At 41.9% G+C, this 21917-nt stretch overlaps 1 protein-coding gene across 4 annotated transcripts in view; it reads right to left on the bottom strand.

The window, feature by feature from the left end:
- LOC105694288 (disabled homolog 2-interacting protein) overlaps nucleotides 1-21917 on the bottom strand; it is a 142878-nt gene that overhangs the window by 100816 nt on the left and 20145 nt on the right. Inside the window, exons 4-6 of one of the 4 annotated variants that reach the window (XM_012415099.1) lie at nucleotides 19028-19214; nucleotides 3668-3784; nucleotides 1206-1262 (exon numbers count right to left, since the gene is read on the bottom strand). In XM_012415099.1, coding sequence (XP_012270522.1) covers nucleotides 1206-1262; nucleotides 3668-3784; nucleotides 19028-19214 — 361 coding nt within the window. Of the gene's footprint in view, nucleotides 1-1205; nucleotides 1263-3667; nucleotides 3785-10334; nucleotides 10425-19027; nucleotides 19215-19898; nucleotides 19935-21917 lie in introns of those variants that run through there. The other 3 variants (XM_012415444.1, XM_012415358.2, XM_023433379.1) reach the window with 3 other exon arrangements.

Genomic DNA, 21917 nt, shown 5'->3' with positions numbered 1-21917 from the left:
ATGAATTTTTTTCGTAATGTAGAAATGAATCAGTGCGCAATCAATGCTTAGTTCTGCACTGAGAAGCAAATATCATTGAAGCAAAGAAATATTTCTTTGGTTCAATGAATTTTTTTCTCAGTATGTGATCTGAATTAAATGTTTTTAATTCAGATCACATAATTTCTCGGCTCACGGGATTAAAAAAAAAAAGACCAAGGTTGGGAAAATTCTGAAACGATTATTCTGGAATAAGCGACGAAAAGGCGCTTTTTGGGGAATATGCATCGCGCGGTCTATGAACGTGCGCGGCGCGCCTGCGTCACCGGAAACGAGTGTGCATATTAATGGCGGTTCACCCACCGGCAACTGCAGCTGCGAGCAGCTGTATGGAAGAGCCATTGTAAGTTTGTATAATTATTGTAATTTGTGAACCGCAGGTTGGGCTCATAAAGTATCCAAAGTTCAACGCGTTCATGAATGAATTTGTTCAGTCTCCCTTCGTTAATTAATCTGAACCTGGATCGTAGAAATCCATTCCATATGTAGAAAGATTAAGGTGACGTGAAAGCGGTGTCCTAGGTCTCGTTTATGAAACTTTTCTCCAAATTGAGTACATCGAATAACTTGAAATTTTAACACGTGATTATGGAGGTCCTAATGGAGGGTTTTGAAACTCGTGAAATTTCATTAGATTAAGAAGAAAAAAAATGTATTTATCCAGACTAGAACCAGAAAAGACTTTTTTTTTCGAAAAATGAAATTTGGGAAGTTTCAAGACCTTCATTAGGACGTTTATAATCATGTGCAGTTTGAAGAAAAGTTTTATGATAATATTATTTTAATATGTATAGAAAGACCCTTTCATATCACCTTAAGGTGAGAATAATAACGTCTGCAATATCATGGTCTAAAATTCAACGAATAATTAATATGAGATTTAAACAATTGACATAAATGTTACTCGGTGACGCAACGAGTTATTCATCGAGAAACATAAACTAGAGCTAAGGTAACGACTCTACACCTGAACTTATTTTCAATTACCTAAAAAGCTTTCCAGTGTTTCTGGTGATAACCGTGCCATTTTGTCGTAGGTGTGGTCGTAACTTCCGCTTACTACGAAGTACCGTGTTTGGCACGGTATATTCTGCTAATTGTACTTAATTTGCGGTACATTTTGAAGAAGACATTGCGATTAATTAAAATAAAAAAGTGTACGATACCTTGTTCCGCCAGAGTAGGTGGAAATCCTCTAGGTAACGAAAACGACTTGGACTCACCTGCAACAGAAAAATGTTTTTCTGTTTCAAAAATTTGGAGACAAATTTTATAAATATTTCGACGTTTTAATATATATAAAATGACCCTTTCATAAAGCCTTAAATGAATCAAATTTTTTCTTTGTGTATACCTCAGGCGTATTTCGAAAGAAAGTACCTTTGCATGAATCTTTCTAAAAGAAAATATTCCGTAATAATCGAGTGTCTTTTCATAATAATTAGGAAAGTACGACTCGGCGCATCTTCTCACACTTTCGCCTTAATTTAATAGGGTGAGAGATAAAAAGTATGTGCGACTCAGTGCCAACAATGTCACACGTTTTATGTGTTCAGGTCTCCGGTGAATAGCACTATTCTTCGAAGCAGATCCCCTTTTACAGGTCCAATGGGATCAAGTGTATAAAGTACGATCCGTTTGACTTCAGGAGTAATTAATCGAGCCAATTAAGAGCCTCGACGACCTCGCTTTCGGGCCTCTTTACCCTCGAACTGGCTCTCGACATTTTAATCCAGAAGAAGGGAGTCATTACTCGCAGTTACGTGCCCATTATTAGGTCCGAGTGTACAGGGAAAAAAAAGACATTTGCACTTTTAGCAAAGGACAGCATTGCCGATTAAGTTCTGCTCTCACTCCTACAATTTTTTTCGCATTCGCACTTTAAGATTGCAGACCTCATTCCACGGCATTGTATATCGCGATTGTTCCGAGCCGTTCCCATCAAATAATCCTGAGCGCTTTTGAACAGAGCGTTTTGCGTAACGCGATGAAAGCGTTGGCCGTACCGATTCTACACTTGCGTTTTCACACGCGGTTTGCTTCCGCCATGGCAGATACGATCTCAAGACTCGCCTTAAAGCCGAGTCGAAGAGAAACGCATTAGACACCTCAAGAAGCTTCCTAGATAGATCGCCTTTTCGGTGACTCAAAGTCGTTCCCTTCGCCACGATTTAAAATGAGACTTAAGGAGATGTGAAAATGGCGTCAAACAGGTGAATCTTTATCTAAATTATTACTCTGTTCATCGGACTGGGTGTATCGATTCATTTCAAACTTTACAACATGAATATGGAGGCTATAAGGAAGATGCCATGAAATTTCAATTTTTTTTTAAATTTATCTATAGACATTGTTAAAATTTTTTAGAAAAATTGAAATTTCATAGATGTCGAAACCTTCCTTATAGCCTTTATATTCATGTTGTAAAGTTTGAAACGATTCGGCAGACCCAGTTCGGAAAAATGTTTATGAGGGATTCATTTTTATACGTGCCAATGAACATCATCGTCTTATCGGAACGACGTAATAATTCCTGAAATTCGATTATTGGCCTGATTATAAAATTCTTTAATCTGGGGCACTACGACGACCATTTACAAAAATCGGAATGTTGCCCGATTTTCCCGCAAGTGTCGCTAGTGTTTACTGTTGGTTAAGTTGGCAATGAAATATGGGGTTATTTTTATATGAATGTCGGATTTTTCAATGTCGTTTTTGACGCACGCTGTTTTTGACGCTCGTGAGACCTCAGAGTTATATTCGAGTGAAGTAAACGAGCAAAAGAGTACGTCCTTCTCGAACGCGCCAATTTCCAGGAATTGTGCAGCCCAGGGCTCCAGGGAATTCCCTCTGCGGACTCCGGATCGACGTCATGGAGTCGACCTCGACCGACGCCACAGCGTCGAGCTCCTCTCCTGCATAAAAATACTCTGGCGTCTTCCCAAAAACTGTGCGCAAACACTGGAAGTCCTCGTAAAACTCGATCCCGGGATATTCGGGGCGGAACACTGGAAGTCGCGGTTCAATTCCTGGAATATCTTATTTTATTTGTATTGATATTCCAGGAATTGAGATCTCTCGCGCGTCTCGAGATCTGTCCTCGCATTTTATTACCTTTTTTGATATGATTCCATGGAGAATAAAGTCACTTCAAAGAGCGACCAGTTGGATTGGGATGGAAATGTCAAAAGTCGCTGCTCGATTCCTGGAATATCAATTCCAGGAATTTATTTAAATTTTATTGCCCTATCCGAGTTGAAGAGTCCATGGGGAATAAAGTCACCCCAAAAGAACGACCGGTTAAATTGGGATAGGAACGACGGAAGTCGCGGCAATAATTATTCTTTGAATTAAAAATACATTTCTGAGATCTCTTTGAATGGTTCCGAAGAGATATTCTGTTAACTCAAAGAATAACTATTTGATTTAAATAAAATCCAATACATTGAATCCGACGTTTCTTAGGAATTCTGACAACTTATTCGAGCCAAATAATTATTCATTCAATTAAAAATACATCTCTTTGGTATTGTTCGAAGAAATATTTCTCTGGTTCAATGACGTGTTTTTTTCAGTGTAGTGATAACGCGTTTTAGTGAAATATTTTCCTTGAAAAGGCTCAACTTACAGTCGACTTGCAGTTCGATGAGCTCGATTTCATGCAATGACGATAAATCAGGTCCCATTGTGTGTCTTTGTTGAAATCCTCTCCTCGGTAAAGTAATCATTCTTCTCAACAACGGAGCTGGACGAAAGGAAGAATTTTCTTTGGTAATCTCGCTCAAGAAATAAAAGCACGGCCGTAAAAAAATGGGAAAGCGAAGATAGCAAAACGACAATTAGCGAAGAAAATTGCTGAAAACCGAGACTGCAGCTGCGATAAAAGAGAAAGCGACTAATGTTCAGCAAAAAAATGCAACAAATTTAAAGAAGTAAATTTATTAGAGATAAATCAGATCTCGAAACTTTGATAAGGAATTTTTTTAATTCTTAACAAAAAATGGGTCTTATTAACCCAACGTCTTAAAAAATATATCCGACGAATATAAATATCTTTGCCCAAAAAAAAAACCCGGATTCACATTTTCTTGTTCCTATTATTATTCATAATTATCTATTTTAGAACATAGTAGTGCCATTGCACATTCAAAGTGTATATTTATATGACGACGTTCGGTCAAGATGAGTCGATTTCCGTTTAAGAGTTATACACTGAAAAAAAAAAAAATTAATTGAACCGAAGAAATATTACGTTAATTAAAAAAATAATTATTTGACAAATAAATGCAAATAAATTGTCATAATCCCGAAGCAACGTTGTATCCGATTTATTCGAGTTTATTTGAGTGAAATAATTATTTTCTGAATTAACAAAATATTTCATTGGTACTCTTCAAAGATATATTTCTCTGGGAGAATGAAATATTTTTTTTTTTCAGTGTAGAAAGCGCAGAAAGAATAAATTTTCTCCTGAAAGAAGTGCATTGGACCCCGAAAATGCGTAAATGAGAATTCCTGCTCGTTATCGTACGCAACAACAGGGTTCCGCTCGAAATCCGGAAACGCGTTGGCATGCGTATCTCCTGGAGACGTCTAAGTACATACATGGGCCATTTACAAGAGCTACTGCACACATAAATGGTACATGTGCTCCTGTTATCCGTCAATCGTCACCCACGGTACGCGTCTGCAGATTCATTCATCGTAGATTTGTTTTCGTCCGAACGAATGGTCCGAGGTTAATGAAATCTCATCCTCGAGAAAATTCATGTCCACGTCAAATTTAGGACTTCCTAAAGTTTCAACATGGTAAAAGGTCAATATAATTCCCTCGTAAAACATTCAGATACGTTTCATGTTTTGACAGTATTTAAGGCAATGTAAAAGTTTCGTTTGAAGGATCAATCGTTTGGCTTTTCTACATTTTCCTGTAATGTAGGTGTATCGAATTGCATGAAATTCTATCACGTGAATGTGAAGGCCCTGAAGAAGGTCCTAACACCTAAAAAATTGTAATGTTATAGAAAAATAAAAACATGTCCATAAAAAAAATGTAAAATAATGAAATTTCATCGGTGCCCGGACCTTCCTTAGGGCCTCCGTATTCACGTGGTAAAATTTAAACCGATTCTATGGAATTGAATTGACAGAAGAGTTTCATCAACAATTGAGCTGTCAGTTTCGTATCGCCTTAATGCCTAGAGTTGAAAACGCGGAACCTTCAGCATAACGGGAAGGAGGGCGATTAAGTTCGCATAATAAATGGCGGATGCGTCGTAAGCCGATAGAACGACGAAAGATTAAGAACGCCATAACGTCGCCTCGATAAGCGATCGGTTGGAGATGGGGACACGGAAGAAACTTGGATTCAGCGAAGAGGAAGTCGAGAAACTTGCGGAGGAGGTCGAAGGCGTAGTCGAGACAGCGGAATAGAGGAAGAGAGCTCGCCAAGATCGCCGCGTTTCCTGCAAGATGGCGACCGCCGGGGTAACTAAGCTTATCCTTAACCTTAAACGGCGGATGACTCACAGACGAAGCGTGGGTGAGCAAGACGAGTCTCCCGATAAAGTTCAGCCATGTCGGAAAGTCGAAAGCACCACTTCCGTCCGAGGGAGAGATTTTATCTCGATTGGCGCATTATCTCATTTTCGCTAATGACGCTATCAGCCGAGATATCGATCGATAAGAGATCCTTACTTAAAGTGATATGAAAGTTGCATTTGAGAGGTTGATCGTTCATGAAAGTATTTTTTGAAATGGTTGTACTAATTTGTTTCAAATGTTACCACATAAATAAAGAGGCCGTATGGTAGATCGCGATACTCGTAAAAATTCATTTATTATAANCATCGATTCATTTGAAACGTTAACACGTGATTATGGAGATCTTGATGAAGGTCTTGGAACTCGCGAAATTTCTTTTTTCGCAAACAAATTTTGTATTTATCCCAGACAAAAACCAAAAAAAGGTATTTTTATTTTTAATGAAATGATATGAGCATTGCGCTCTTTCTTAGGACCTATTTAAAATTGGACTTTTGCTATGAAACTCTCGTTTCTCTGGTAACGATACACCACGGATTCTTCATTGTCTTCCTGGTTCTCTTAGTTCACTGTTTAGTCTATCTGGAGAGGATAGTAAAGAAGGGAGTGCGTGGATCTTCACAGCCGAAGAGACGCACGATGCGAGCCCACGACACGGTCGTATATCGTTCGGTAGTTTGCCTTGAAGTGTCGTTGCGCAATTAGCGAGTCGCGCGGGGTGGTGCGCGCGCAAGAAAGTCTCCTGGAGCGCGCATGTGCCGTGCGCAACAAAAGTCGCGACGTAACGCATACGGATCGCAGTCACTGAATGACCGCGGACCGGCGCCGTTCGATTTGGCTGAAGGGGAGGATAAATGTCACCCTTTTACAAAAAGCCGCAAAAATTTAAAACCTTCACGGATCTTTACGAAAGACGAAATAACTCTATCGGTCACTTTTTTCCCTCTATCATGGAGTGTTATTTTTGTTTTCCACCCATTTTACCTTGTCTTTTCTACGTTTACCCTGAGGAGAAAGTGTGAACCAAAGAAATATTTTCTTAATTCAAAGAATAATTATTTGGTTCAAATAAACGCGAATAAATGGAAATGGAAATGTTGCGTCGAATTTATTCGAGATTACGTGATTCAAATAATTATTCTTTGAATTAACAATTTCTTTGGTGTTGTTCGAAGAAATATTTCTTAGGTTCAATGGTATTTTCTTTCATTGTAGATCATTATTTCTCATTTCAGCGTCTATGATTAGTAGACAGTAATTGTCGACGAAAAGGAGCGAGAGGAACAAAACATGGAACAAAATGCGAAACAAGGGGTCCCCTCTTGCCCGTGTCGTAGCTGACACGAGCCGCCTCCGGGAAAGGGCGTCGAGGGGAGAGAAGACATCCAGGAGGAATGTCGATGATTAATAACGGGATTAACATTTAATAAATCTCGACCCGATGTTACGGGGAGTGTATTAATATTAATCGGCAATCACTTATTGGATTTCATATATCAGTTCCTGCGTAGAAGAATTGCGTCTCTGGTCGAGTTTTAATTAATCGAAGTAATCACAATCTGGACTTGGCAATATTGGTTAAAATATGAAAAAGTCTGAAGAAATAAGTAGCTTCATGAGCTCAACCTAACAACATTGATCGAGATATGCGAGACGAGAGAAAAGGTGAAGGTTTTTTTTTTTATAAATATTGAGAAAAATTCATACAGTCAGTGGCGCAGCCAGGTGGTATAACCTAGAGGCGCCACCTAGTTCGAAGAAAAAAATTGTAAAAAAATCTGAAGAAATTACTGGTTTCATAATCTCGACCCGGCAATATTAGTTGAGATATGGAGGACGGAAATGGTGGGACGTTGAATAAAATATGGGCGAAGAATCGAGGTGGTTGGAAAAGTAGAGCTGAGCGGAAAGGCTCGCCAAGGAAAATAAGCAGCGGAACGCATTTGCGAAACCGATTCGCGCACTCGCGGGCTCCCAGGGATGTCGCAATTAAAAGCGGCGCCCCTCGGCTTAAATTATAGCCCGAGTAACCAAAGTAGCAAGGCGGAGGCTCGCATTACGTGGAGTAACTCGCCCGCCATTGTCTCCTAGTGTTACCGACGCGCCTAATTTCAAAAGGCCCTCCTCTGTCAGCCCAGTTTCCTAGAACGTTATGAAATCAGATATTTGTCCCACGTAAGAGAGGCGTTGCGACGACGAATCTGGAAAAATCAAATCGAAATTGAACCTAAAATTGACGGAATTTCGATGGACGAGCGGAACAGATTTTTATAAAGAAAATCGCCGAATTGATTCACACTGATTCATTCACATGAGATTGAATTAAAATATTTAAAATAACACAATATCAATACGTGAACAAGAAAAAAATTCACTGCCAAGTCTAGGGTTTTAATTCATAGTGACAATAATAGTGGGAACAATTTAAAGTAAATGGTTAGGTGGTAGGTATTGACAAAATCGTTGATGATTTAAAAATGTTATGAAAGTTTTATACATATTTTTACGGTTTCATATATATAGAATAAATCCTTTCATATCACCTTAAAATCGCTCTTATTTTTTGCTGTGTCCTGAGTTTACTGAAAATTTCAACGGAAATTTGTGTTCATAAAATATCATTTCCCTGAAAATTTATCAAAGAAATTGAGGAAGGAAAAATACGAATAAACGAAATCGATAAGAGATAAGACAAATTATGCGATTTTAGGGTATGTCACGAATTCAGTGTACATAATTCTTTGCACGGAGAAAAAATTTTCATTGAGCCAAAGAAATATTTTGTTAATTGAATGAATTAGAAAAGAATTATTGCACTCAAATAAATTGGATACAATATTTCTTCGAAATTAGGACAAATTATTTGGGTTACATAATTATTCTTTGAATGAACAACATATTTCTTTGGCTCAATGAATTTTTTCTTTCTCAGCGTGCCAGGGGAAAAAAAAATCAGGAAGCGGTGAGAAGAGATCGTAATTCGAAGGGTCTCGGGTTTGCTCGTCTGAAAGGGAGTGTGCAGCTGGGAGTGATTTTTCATTAAATATCCGGACGTTTCAATTAAAACCGTCCGGAGTTCATGACTCATTCTTCTCGTCTGCACCATGCCCTCTCGGTACGATTCCTCTCTCGGTCCATGCTTCGATCGTCGATTTCAATTTCTCCTGCGCCAATCTTCGGATCCACGGATATGTATCTATACAGATACGACGCCGATTATGTCGCAAGAACTGGGCAAAAAATGTTCATTGAACCAAAGAAATATTTTGTTAATTCAATGAATAATTATTTGACTGGCACCAAAACAAAATTGTTAGTTGAATAGCCTGAAACTTTAGCACGAGATTATAGAAGTCATAATGAAGGTCTTGAAACTCGCGAATTTCATTAAAAAAAAAAAAATGTGTTTATCCCGGACAAGGACCAAAAAAAATATTTATTTTCGAAAAACTGAAATGCGTGAGCTTCATGACCTTCATTAGAGCCTCCATAATTACGAGTTAAAGATTGAGATTATTCATGGTGCACCCAGTTTGAAGAAAAATTGAATAAATATTTTAACGTGTTGATATATATAGAATGACCCTTTCATATCACCTTAAGAGACACCGTGTAAACATAATGATTAATTCTACGATCGAACACTTGCTCTCGCCCCTGACTGTAGGCGAAGCAAGATTTGTATTTCAGAATCGGACTTCATTCGCCGTTGAAATATGGAATAATTAGAATCAGAACCGGTGCAACAAGTCCCGGCATTTTATCTCGAGGAGAATGTACAGAAGAGTATATACCTACGTATCTAATTCCAAGTCCAGTAATTTATTTCCCTCCTTACTCGGAGAAATTGCTTATGAATAAATGACCGGCTTCTCGAGTAAAGGTTCTTTTTGGCCCTCGGCCTAAATCCACTCTCGCTGACTTATGGGATGTTCTCGTTTATACCGACGGTCTCTGAATCACCCCTTTCCATGAATAATACAAGGAAGCCGAACCGATTCCTGAGAAGCGTAATTAAATTTCCAGATATATCGCGTGCACAGGCTTTATGTGTATGACAAGCGGAAGCAAAGAGAGCAAGCAATAAGTATTTGTCCGTAATGTCACTCGACCTGATGGAGTCGTTCATTTCAGAAGTTCAAACAATATTTAATACGAAATACGAAAAATGTAAAAACCATTTTCGAAGAATGTAAGGTATGCTTCAGTCCGACGTTAATATTCACTGTAATGACGTTAATATTCAATATAACTTTTAATTAAACATATTTACTATATCAAAGATAATTACTTTCTGGATTAGAGAATTCTGTAAATTAAACCGAAGTGGTCAAATCATACCCACCCTGACGGTTAACCATAAATAAAATATTTCTGAATAAACAAAATATTTCTTTGGTACTATTCAAAGAAATATTTCTCTGGTTCAACTTTTTCTTCAGCGTAGATATTTTCTCCAGGTTCGTTTTCGAGCTGTTATTCCAAAAAATCCAGGGAATTAAATTGGACCGAGAAAAACCATAACCACTCTGGTTAACCGTAAAATCCATTGAATTTTATCCTAAACCAGTCTAAAGGTTGTTAATAAAAATTCTACATCCGATGGTGGCTTCCAGTAGGTCGAGTTTCATCAAAAGCTATGATTCCAAAGGGCAGAACCATGTCCTTCGAATCAAACGAAAAGGACGTCAAACGACTCGCGAGATGAAAGATCTTTCAAAGAAGCTGGCTGGACCGAGAGATCGACTCACGGGTGCTCCCAGAAGAAGAGCCGTCATTAGGGTCCGAATTCTTTCTTCTCTTTCTCCTCAAGATCGAGTTCCAGACGCGTCTGTGGCTCATGCCGCACGTCCTCGCGGGTCGCGTATCGATTTCAGCGATCGATCGATCGCGATCCATCCGGGGCGGGTCGCTCCTCCCGGAGGCTGGCCTAAGTTGGTGCCGAGCACTTCAAGGTCTCTAGGTTGAGATAGGTCAAATCGCGGTTGTTCTCCTGCAATTCAAGGCCCCCGGGTCAAGCCGGGTCGTTCGAGACTGCTGCCACCGTACTTCGAGGTCTCGACATTTAAGGCAGCTCGTATATCCCAACCAGGATGCGCTGGTGGGCTTAGTTGAATTTTTTCAACGTGTCGCTGGTAATGTTGAAATGAAGTCGTTGAATCGAGACCATTAACTTTGGAGGTTCTAAAAGTTGCGTTGCGATTTGACGTAATTCTCCATTTATTTGTATAGGTAGGTTTGCAATTGCAATCGTATATTTCACCCAAGATACCCTGGTAGCATCAGTTGATATTTTTCGACGTGTCGCTCGTAGCGTTGAAGCGAAGTCATTGATTCGCGATCATCAATTTTGGAGGTACCGAAAGTTGCGTTGCGGTTGAGCTAAATTGTACGTTTATTTTTACAGGTTAACTTGCAATTTCTTGTCGGTGGTTGCAATCGTATATTCCAATCAGGATGGCTTAGTTGAATGTTTTCAACGTGACTTCATTAATGCTGAACAGAAGTCATCGATTCGCGATCATTAACTTCAGATGTTCCAGAAGTTGCGTTGCGATGTGATCCAATTCTCTATTTATGTTTATAGTAATTACTCAGAACTGTATGTAAACGTCTTGATGATTGCAACTATGTATTTAAAGCAAGATTCGCTGGTGGACTTTTATCAACATGCCGCCAATAATGTTGAAGCAAAGTCGTCGATTTGCGACCATCAACTTTGGAGGTTCCGAAAGTTGCGTGGCTGTTTGACTATATTCAAAGTTTATTCTTATAGACAGACTTGTACTTTCTCAAAACTTTATACAGACGTGTTGGCAATTGCAGTCGTAGGTTTCGAGGTGGAATATGATTATTAAGACTCGTTGCTCTTGCTTCAAGGTCCTCGCGTGGGATCCAGACCACGCCCAGTATGAGCCGCAATCAGATGACCACTTCCTACAGTTTTTTACGACTTTGTCATCAAATTCCCAAAGATAATCGTCCCTAATTTGGGTGCATGGATTACGGCTTTCCAAAATTTTCTAAAACTGGGTCACTTTCGATCCGTCCATCAAATATCGAGATCTGCACTGATGGGCACGAAATGCCTCGATATTAAATTAATCGGTGAATTTCACAATGGTGGAAACATTAATCGGGGATAACGCACTTATAGTTTACGACAACAATGGCATCGCAATCGTGCCATCGTAAACTGCACTTTATACGATATTAACGAAGAAAACTAAAAGAGAACTGAGGTAGAGATACTAGACGGCGAAGAAGAGTTTGTCGTGAAAGTGAGGTTATGTTCCCGCGGCTGCCGACAGACTGCGCGTCACCGATCCGAACCTACGATGCATTCTCTCTCGAGGATGCGGTCGTCGGTCGCGATAACGATTTACGCAGTCGCTTCCACTGTTTTCGAAATTAGTCAGAGGAAAGTTCGCCGGCATCTCTGCTGTTTGGTGTGCGTCGATTTTGCATGGGCACGCGAAAGTCGCAGTGAGGCGTTGCCGTAAAATCGACGTAAGTACTCGAGAGTCTTTGACTCATTAATAAAAAGATTTATGGAGACATCTATGAAAAAGTGTATAAAGAAATCTATGGAAATATCTATGAAGAGATCTATGGAAATATCTATTAAGAGATGGATCATGGGAATCTCTCCGAAATCGAAACTCAAGACATATGGGATGGGAAGATGGCAGCCATCTTGTCCTGCCAGTGATTATGTGTTTCAAGGGGAATGTCAAGTACGTACCGTAATCTGCAATTTTTATGTCTTTAAAAACAGTGCAATAGAATTCCGCGATTCTTTCTGCTCGCACTTTATCAAATTTGAAAAAAAGCGCTGGACGAAAATGTAGGATTGCGTACGTGTGCGCAATCTAGCAAGACGGCCGCTGCAGTACCTCCTCTTGCGATTCGTTTAAAACCTTATTTTGTTTAAAAAAAAAAACGATATCTTCGTAGATTTATGTTTTGACTCTTTTCGAAGGAGCGTTGATTGAAAAACGTATTTTCCATTTGATTCACATTTATGGTCGAGAATAACCGAACAATGGCTCACGTGCGAGAATGCCGATCACGCTCGCATCGGCGTGCCTTTTATCGCAACTCGCGCATGTCCAGACTTCGATCGATCGATCGAAGAACGTCGAGAGTCCCGATTGAGTCCTGGGATGTGATCGGGAGTTGCGACCTTCGACGTTAAAGGTTCGATTTGACCGACTTTTCTACTTCGACCAATCCCGTTGAAGCAGTTGCGACGCACGTTCGGTTAACCAGCGCCAAGAAAGCACCGTAAGTACGAGGATGGATCTTCCGGTGACAGCACGTCCAGTGTTTAAACAATGCGTTGTGACTATTATTGCCATTGGGTCCGTTGAGAATTAGATGTTTACAAGTACGAAAGTGTGTAGATTTTTGTTGTTTTTAAGAATGTTTGAGGAATTATTTTTATAATTTCTCAGGAGGTTTTCAAAAAGGTTTGAAGAACTAATTTTAGAACTCAAGAATTTTTGAAGAACTAATTTTAGAACTCAAGAATTTTTGAAGAATTACTTTCAGAATTTTTCAAGGATTACAAAAAGCAGTTATGAATTGAAAAAAATTGTTGAAGATTTTCAAAGATTTTTTCAGAATATAGGTTTTCGAACATTACATCTTAATTCGTATTGGATGGCATTGGGTCGTATCCACCTAGTAAACACTCCAAATTTATTCGTCTATCTAGAATGATTTTTTTTTTGTTCAAGAATTAATCTCCAGATATTTAGTACCCCAGTTTACACTCCAAAAATAAAGACAGAAAATCCACCCAAATCTGGATTTAATATCCAAAATCTGGTACACCAATTGACGGATTACCTGTTCATGGGTTGATATATATAGAAAGAAGATGAGAGTAGCCAGGCCCCCTACTTCATAACTATTGTGCGGTGCTGCCCTCGCGGTAGCTGTGGCATCAAAAGGAGCGATACGTCGGTAAACGATACATACAATCATACTCTAAAATACCGATCAGAGATGAGTTGGGAGATTGTTTACGGGCAGGATCGTGCGATCGCGTCCTGTGCTGCTCTCTGGTTTCGTACGTTAGCGTTCACCGTTTTTTGCCACCAAGGGCGGCGCAACGAATTTCTGATAGGAGCTCGCGCACTCGCGATGGTGGTACCATCTATCAGTCGCCGTTGGCGGCTCACGTACTCGTGATGGTAATACCATGCGGCAGTTGACGGTGGTGGCTTACCTACACTTACCGACACTGCTCGCTTTCGATGGTAAGGGAAGAACACTCGTGTCGCTCCATTTGACTTTATCTACTTATCTACTACTGTTAAGTACATTGTTGCCACGAAGTTGACGTCATGCGGAGCTTTGGGGCACGCGTCGGTGTCGCGTACGGAACTTTCATGCAGCGAATCTGTGTGAGTGCGATCGCTCCTAAAAATCTTCGCGCGACCCAACCAGCCAAGCGCCAAGCTACGGATATAAACGTTGAGTATGTGGGCGTTCAGCGCTACACTCGACAAGTATGCGTGAGAGTCGAATTCTGCGAAAAATCCTCACGAGGCTTACCTAACAGCGGATATAAGCCGAGCCATTTCGCGTATGATTTTTACATTTCTCTACTAGCGTTATCGAGCGTTTTCAAGCGTTTTTAGACCGTTTTGAGCGTTATCGAGCGTTTTTCAACCGTTTTCGAGTGTTGTCGAGCGTTTTTAGTGTTTTCGAGCGTTTTCGGAGCGTTTTCGCGCGTTATCGATCGTTTTTGAACGTTTTCAAGTGTTTGTCAGTCATTTTCAGAGCATTTTCGAGCGTTATCGAGGGTTTTCGAGCGTCATCAAGCGTTTTTCAAGTGTTTTCACGCGTTTTTAGAGCTTTTTCGAGCATTATCGAGCGTTCTTCGAGCGTTATCGATCGTTTTCGCGCGTTTTTCAAGTTTTTTCGACCCTTATCGAAGGCCGTACAGTGCAGTTGAGTGTTGTTAAGTGCAGTAGAGTTGCCGAAGAGTGCCGGAGAGTTCCCGGAGAGTGCTGGAGAGTGCCGGAGAGAGCCGGAAAGTTGCCGGAGAGTGCCGGAGAGTTGCCGCAGAGTGCCGGAGAGGGCCGGAGAGTGCCGGAGAGTGCCGGAGAGTGCCGGAGAGTGCCCGAGAGTGCCCGAGAGTGCCGGAAAGTTCGCGGAGAGGGCCGGAGAATTGCCGCAGAGTGCCAGAGAGTGACGGAGAGTGCCGGAGAGTGCCGGAGAGTTGCCGGAGAGTGCCGGAGAGTGCCGGAGAGTTGCCGGAGAGTGCCGAAGAGTGCCGCAGAGTGCCGGAGAGTGCCGGAGAGTGCCGGAGAGTGCCGCAGAGGGCCGGAGAGTGCCGCAGAGTGCCGCAGAGTGCCGGAGAGTGCCGGAGAGTNTCCCATCGCACGCCGACCTCCGTGAGTCGCGGCGCGGACGCGCTCTCCCTTCGGGGGGATCCCGCGGTCGGGCCGCATGGGTCGCGGGGATCCTGGGTGGGACTCAGGATCCCACTGCACGCGACCCCGGGAGGTGCTGGTCGGGCGGTACTGCTCCGCCCGGCCGGCGGTTTGAGAGAGGTTGCGGCGGTGGTGGGGTGCCGGGGAACACGTTCCCTGGCCCCCCGCCACGGCCGCTGAGGTCGGCAGGGGACGACAGTTCCCATTGCACGCCGACCTCCGAGAGCGGCGGCGCGGACGCGCGCTCCTCCTTCGGGGGGGGCCCGCGTTCGGGCCGCATGGGTCACGGGGGTCCTGAGTGGGGGCTCAGGATCCCATTGCACGTGACCCCGGGGGGTGCCGGTGGGGCGGTGTGGCCCCGCCTCATCGGCAAAGTTAGAGGGGTTTTTCTTTTGGGGGGACCTTCTGTCCCCCCCGGGATGGGCCCGGAAACGGGCATGGCGCAGGGGGGGCCGCGGTTGCGTAACCGATCCCGTAGCCCCCCCGCCTTTGCGCTGAAGGCGGCCACCGGGGAGTTTTTAGTGGGTGCGAGCCCCACACTACCTCCGCCCCTCCCCGGGGGCGGGGGTGTCCGGTAGGGATTTTCTCCTCGTAAAAAAAAAAAAAAAAAAAAAAGGTAGGTACTTATAACGGCCCTCTAACAAAGGTACTCTGATTACAGTGGTAATCAATGCACTCTAATTAGAGTACTACAGCACTCTAATGCACTCTAATACATTATAATGCACTCTACGGCACTCTCCGGCACTCTCCGACACTCTTCGGCACTCTGCGGCAACTCTCCGGCACTCTGTCGCAACTCTCCGGCACTCTCCAGCACTCTTCGGCACCTCTCCGGCACTCTACTGCACTTAATAACACGCAACGGCACTGTACGGCCTTCGATAAGGCTCGCAAACACTTTAAAAACGCGCGAAAACGATCGATAACGCTCGGCAACGCTCGATAACGATCGAAAACACTCTAAAAACACTTGAAAACGGTTGAAAAACGCTCGATAACTCTCGAAAACGTTCGGAAAACGCTCGGTAACGCTCCAAAACACTAAAAACGCTTGAAAACACTCTAAAAACACTCGAAAACGGTTCAAAAACGCTCTAGAAACGCCTAAAAATGCTCGATAACGCTAGTAGGGAAATGTAAAAATCATGCGCGAAATGACTTGGCTTATATCCACAGTTAGGTAAGCCTCGGGAGGATTTTTTGCAGTTTTCGAGTCTCACGTATACTTGTCGAGTGTAGCGCCGAATGCACACATACTCAACGTCTCGACCCATAGCTTGGCGCTTGGCTGGTTGGGTCGCGCGAAGATTTTTAGGAGCGATCGCACTCACACAGATTCGCTGCACGAGAGTTCCGTACGCGACACCGACGCGTGCCCCAAAGTTCCGCATCACGTCGACTTCGAGGCAACAATGTACTTAATAGTAGTAGATAAGTAGGTAAAGTCGATTGGAGCGTTGCGAGTGTTCTTCCCTTACCATCAAAAGCGAGCAGTATCGGTAAGCGTAGGTAAGCCACCACCGTCGACTGCCGCATGGTATTAACATCACGAGTACGTGAGCCGCCAATGGCGACTGGTGGATGGTACCGCCATCGCGAGTGCGCGAGTTCCTATCAGAAATTCGTTGCGCCGCCCTTGGGGGCAAAAAACGGTGAAAGCTAACGTACGAAACCAGAGGGCAGCACAGGATGCGATCGCACGATCCTGCTCGTAAGCAATCTCTTAACTCATCTTTGTATTTAATTCCTAAAATACCGCTTCAAACTCTTAATACAATTCAAAGATGGAGCTACGGTTCGGTACTTCAGGTACTTAGTATAACTGGTAGATGGCGACGTATCACTTGTCTAATTCGATGCCTCAAGTAACCGGTTTGAATCAGAGATGGCGCTTTAACCTTTGTCCTATTTTTGAAACGGTGCCTCGGGTAGAGTTCTAAATCCAGTAAGTTACGTCAGAAACGAAGAGAAATTCCCGGTAATTTATCGGTAATTTCTCCAAAGCCTTTTTTATTGAGAAATTATGAGAATTGGAATTTTTCAACAGAGCGAACGAGAGGTTTCGATTAGCTATAGAGAAACATCGCAGAGTGGAATTTCCGTTGTACGTTCTCCGTAGCCAATCAAAACCTCCCATTCGTTTCGTCGCAGAATAACATATCAGTTCGTTTGAAATAAATCGCATGGAATTTTCTGTGAAGTTGTACATACGTGAATATTTTTAGCTGGAGATAAATACGACCCTATAATCAATATTTTCTAATAGTAATTATTACTCTTTAGCTTGAACTTTGAGGTTGATGTAAAAAAAAAAGTTATTTAAACGAAGAAACCTAAAGTATAAATAACAAAATTAACGTTCTCTTAAATTCTCAATGTTCCCGGTAACTTACGGTATGTTTCACAGTTACCTTCTCCAATTTAATGTTACCGAGAATTTTCGAACTCTAGCCTCGGGTACCAGAGGCATCCGCAGGAATAACAGCGTTCGTGTCGCAAAAATTTGATAGCTGTGTCCCCTTAAGCATGGCTACTCTCATCTCTCTGATACATAGAAGAGTGAAATCGTGTACCGACTGGAAGCGGTTGACCGGGTGACACCATCTGCCGGAATTTCCGAGAACCGTTTGTACCGACCTAAGGTAGTTCATTAGGGATTAGTTTGGTTATCAACCAACGGCACGCACCGAACACGGTCGGTGATACCGACTCCTCACCGAGTAAACCTCATGTCAGAATATTGCTATAAAATATTAACCAATCTACAGCAGTCCGTACACTGAGAAAGAAAAATGTCATTGAACTAAAAAAATATTTTGTTAATTCAAGGAATAATTATTTCACTCAAATGAATTGCAATAAATTGTCACAATTTAGAGGAAATGTTACGTCCAATTTATTTGAATTCATATTTGGGTCAAATAATTATGAATATAATTGAATTAACAAAATATTTCTTCGGTACTGTTCAAGGAAATATTTCTTTGGTTCAAACAAATTTTTTTTTCTCAGCGTAGATAAGTAACGTGTACATTTGTGGTTTACTTTGTAGTGTCTCTTTTGAAATCTTGTTCTTTTTCTCAGAATATCTTGAATAAAAAGTTTTTTTAACAGTGCACTTTCGTTCCCTCGTTAGGTGGTCGTCAACGTCGGTTTCTCTGACTGAAATACCGGAAACGCCGAGACATCACGTGCTTCCACGTTCTCCCCGTTTCGGGACGCGAGTAAGACTCGCTTGCAGAGTTATTTATCGCTTTGCGCTTTCACGCGAAGAGTCTGCACGCGATTCGCCGACCCTCCTCGCCCGTCCTTGTCCTCCGCGCGACTGCGAATGCCCGCCGAAAGGGACGGCGAGAGAAAGAAGGACTCGACTCGGAAAGAGAACAGGGGAAAGGAAGAACCGGACAAAAACGAGCGCGTGGCTTATTCGCACCCGTCTCGAATGGTCCATCCGTTACGGAACATCATCGCAGTCCTTTAATTGAAAATGGCTCGAACCGTTCAACGGTTCGGGTCGTTAAATTAAATACGACCTAACCTAATTCACAGTCAAGTTTAATTCCAGAAATTTAATCGTCAACATGGTCAGTCGTTTAGTTAAAAACGATTCGAACGATTTGACGATTCTGATCGTTAAATTAAATACGACTTAACCTAATTCGAGAAATTCAATCGACAACATCATTTAATTGAAGCTCATTCGAACGGTTCAACGGTTCGCGTCGTTAAATTAAATAGGACCTAACCTAATTCGAGAAATTTAATCGTCGATATAATCAACCTTTTAGTAGAATTTAATGAAGCGAATTGTTAAATTAAATACAACTTAACCTAATTCACCCCTAAGTTTAATTAAAGAAATTCAATCATCACATTGTTCGGCATAATCACTCTTAAATCATGAGTACTTACTGTAATATTTTTAAAATATTATTTTAGGGGCCGATTCAAGATCGATGGTTCGGAAACGGACATTTCGTTGGAAAACTCACCTATAGGGGACGCGGTGTTGGCTTCCCGCAAGCTGACGGTTTCCGGTTCCACGGCTGCTTCGTCCTCTTCGATGAGCGGCGGTGGCGGCGCCAAAGGTCTGCTTTCGTAGCCCCAATGTTGTCGAAAAGCTCTCGCACCCCCGTCGAGACGAACGCGGGGCAATTCGACGAACATGGCATCCCCCAGCTGAAATCAAGGGAGTAGTCAATTCGAAAATGAGATTCTCACGACATACGCTCCTCTTTTCCGTTTCTAAATAAACGGCACGCCGCGCGTAGCCGTGATCCACCGTTAGAAGCGCAGTTTAAGGCGCTATAAAAGCGGCATCTAAGAAATAAATCGTATATTTCACTCTTCTCCGAATTTGGTGTACTGAATCTTTCAAAACGTTTCCACGTTCATGTGAAGGTCCGAAAGAAGGTCCGGACACCCATGAAATTGTTATAAAAAAAAAATTAAATAATGTTCATAAACAAATTTAAAAAATGGGATTTCATGCGCGTCAAGACCTTCCTCGGGGCTTCCAAGTTGACGTGGCAAAATTTCAAACAATTCGGTAAACACAGGTCGGAGAAAAGTGTCATATTCGAGTCACTTTCATATCGCCTTAATGTTGTAGTAATTCAGCATTAATTCCAATCGAGAGTCGTTACCGGCGATCGGCGAATTAATGATGCTTGACCAGTACTGCCGCGGAACGTTAAAGCAAATAATATCAGCGGTGTAAACTCACCAAAGGTGTGCACTTATTTAACTAATCTCCTATCACAACGTGCGAATACTAGATATAGTGGTTTTCGTAAACTCGAGAAAAGGCGTGTAATAACGAGTTTGGCAGAGGGAGTAAAACTGGAAAATTCGGACACTCACGTATCCCCGAACGACGTCCATCTTGCGGGATGGAGGACAACGAATCGTTCGCCAGGATCTGCGGAATTCGCGAATCCATTGAAATTCGCGCTTTAACGATTTTTCGGCGGCTCGGAGTGCGCGGAATTCATTCCGCGATTCCGCTCTGTCGAACGAAGGACCGGCGACGATTTCACGTTCGAGACTGCTGAGGGAAGTGTCTGGTTTGTCTCAAAAGTCTTGGTTGACCCAGCTACTCGCTGACGTCACTAATTAGACCTCGTTAAAAGAGACGCCAGTGTAAAATCCAAAGAGACGCGGGAGGGAAAGAGAGAGAGAGACAGAGAAATGGTCTCCATCATAGTGGCTCGCCTCGCCAGGGTGAATCGACATTTTGCTCACCATGGTGAGAATACGAGCAGCCATTCAGTAAGATTTTACGTAGCGCGAAGGAGATTACCAAGGCAAGCGTAATCGCGCGAATCGTTAAGGCGGAGCGAAAGTGGCGACTGAGGAATCTCGTATATGTAACTTTTCTCCGAATTGGGTGCATCGAATCGTTTGAAATTTTACAACGTGAATATGAAAGGTCCAAGGAAGGTTTCGACACTCATGAAATTTCGATTTTTAATTAATTTGTCTACAAATATTTTTAATTTTTTGCTAGACAGATCAGGCATTTGCCTCTTTGAAGCTAATTCGCTTTCGCCTGCGTTGCAAAGCTGAATATGTCGTTACAATATATATTTACAATATCGATTCTGGTGGGAAGTTCGTTAACAAAAAACATTAAGGTTGTCACAAATGATCTCGCCTGGAAAATAACTTTTTAACAAGGTAGGTGCGCGGAACCGCGTAAAGCTGGCACGTCTCAATTAGTACGACAGCCATTTTGGCGAGCGAGTGGCCTGGTTTCGCCATTAAGTGTTTCATTAGTTTAATTAGTTGGTCGTGCTCCGCGAAGGAGCCGAGAAAGAGAGAAAAAAGGAGAAAAGTTAAAGCTTTGTCTCGTTCGAAAAGGTTTACACGTGCGTGCTTTTTCTCGGCGACCACGTGGTCGGCCATTGCGAACGCTCAAGGTCAAGAGCGACTTTAAGGAGGTCAATATATAACTAGACATTTATTACGCCGAGGGCATAATTTCGACATGACGTGAATTATATACTATATATTTTGTACCTGTTATACATTCCGGCTAAATCACTTCAGTCATTTTACAAATAACGTTTTCATCCAAAAATTTTAATAAAAACTGGTGGTGTTTAAAATATAAGTTTATAATTTATTCACCTAATCTACGGAACATTCATAAATAAAACAAATATAAAGATGGGAACATACTTTATTCTACGTAAGTAAGGAGGTCAGATTAAGTTAGGTTATGTTATGGAAAAATTTGCTTTATAAAAAATCACTAAAATGATTTAGACGGAATGAGTTTGACTTTATGACGATGTCTTCTTAATCATTTATAAAACGTGTAGTTGCTTTATAAAATGACTAATAGAATTGTAAAATAAAACCAAACGAACGAAGATTTGACCATTTAGCCGCATTTGATAAAACTATTAGGCGTTTAACACAATTCTGGATTTTACAATGTAGCTAAGACATATACGGTTTAAGGGGAAAATTGTCCAATGGCGAAGTCGAGGGTCGATGTCGCTTTCACGCCGTTGACGGATTTCAAGTACAGCCGGCGCCATTAAGGCTTTCTCTAAATAATATTATTAGGGTTGTAGCGAGTTAATAACACGGAGAAATTTTGAAAGTTCTCTCCTCGGGCTGTTTACGTACGCATTAATCATAACGTCGGAGGATATTCGACGAATATAGACACGAGAGGAATCTTCGAGGTTATACGCTCCCGGAAATTGCGTTTCTCTTCTACGTATGTCCACCATTTCGTGCAGAACAGAGGTCGCGTTTTCTCGTGCACGGTGTTTGTCCTTATATCGAGACAAATATTTTCTCATACGAACTTGTAAAGGGTCCTCAACTGATCTCTTCTAGGAGATTAGATTCATTTACAAACGTCTT

This window comes from Orussus abietinus, unplaced genomic scaffold (assembly GCF_000612105.2).
Source record: "Orussus abietinus isolate OABI.00-Male unplaced genomic scaffold, Oabi_2.0 scaffold163, whole genome shotgun sequence".
NCBI classification, from domain to species: domain Eukaryota; kingdom Metazoa; phylum Arthropoda; class Insecta; order Hymenoptera; family Orussidae; genus Orussus; species Orussus abietinus.
The sequence above is the reverse complement of the archived record's forward strand: the minus strand, read 5'-3'. Positions and strand labels throughout refer to the sequence as shown.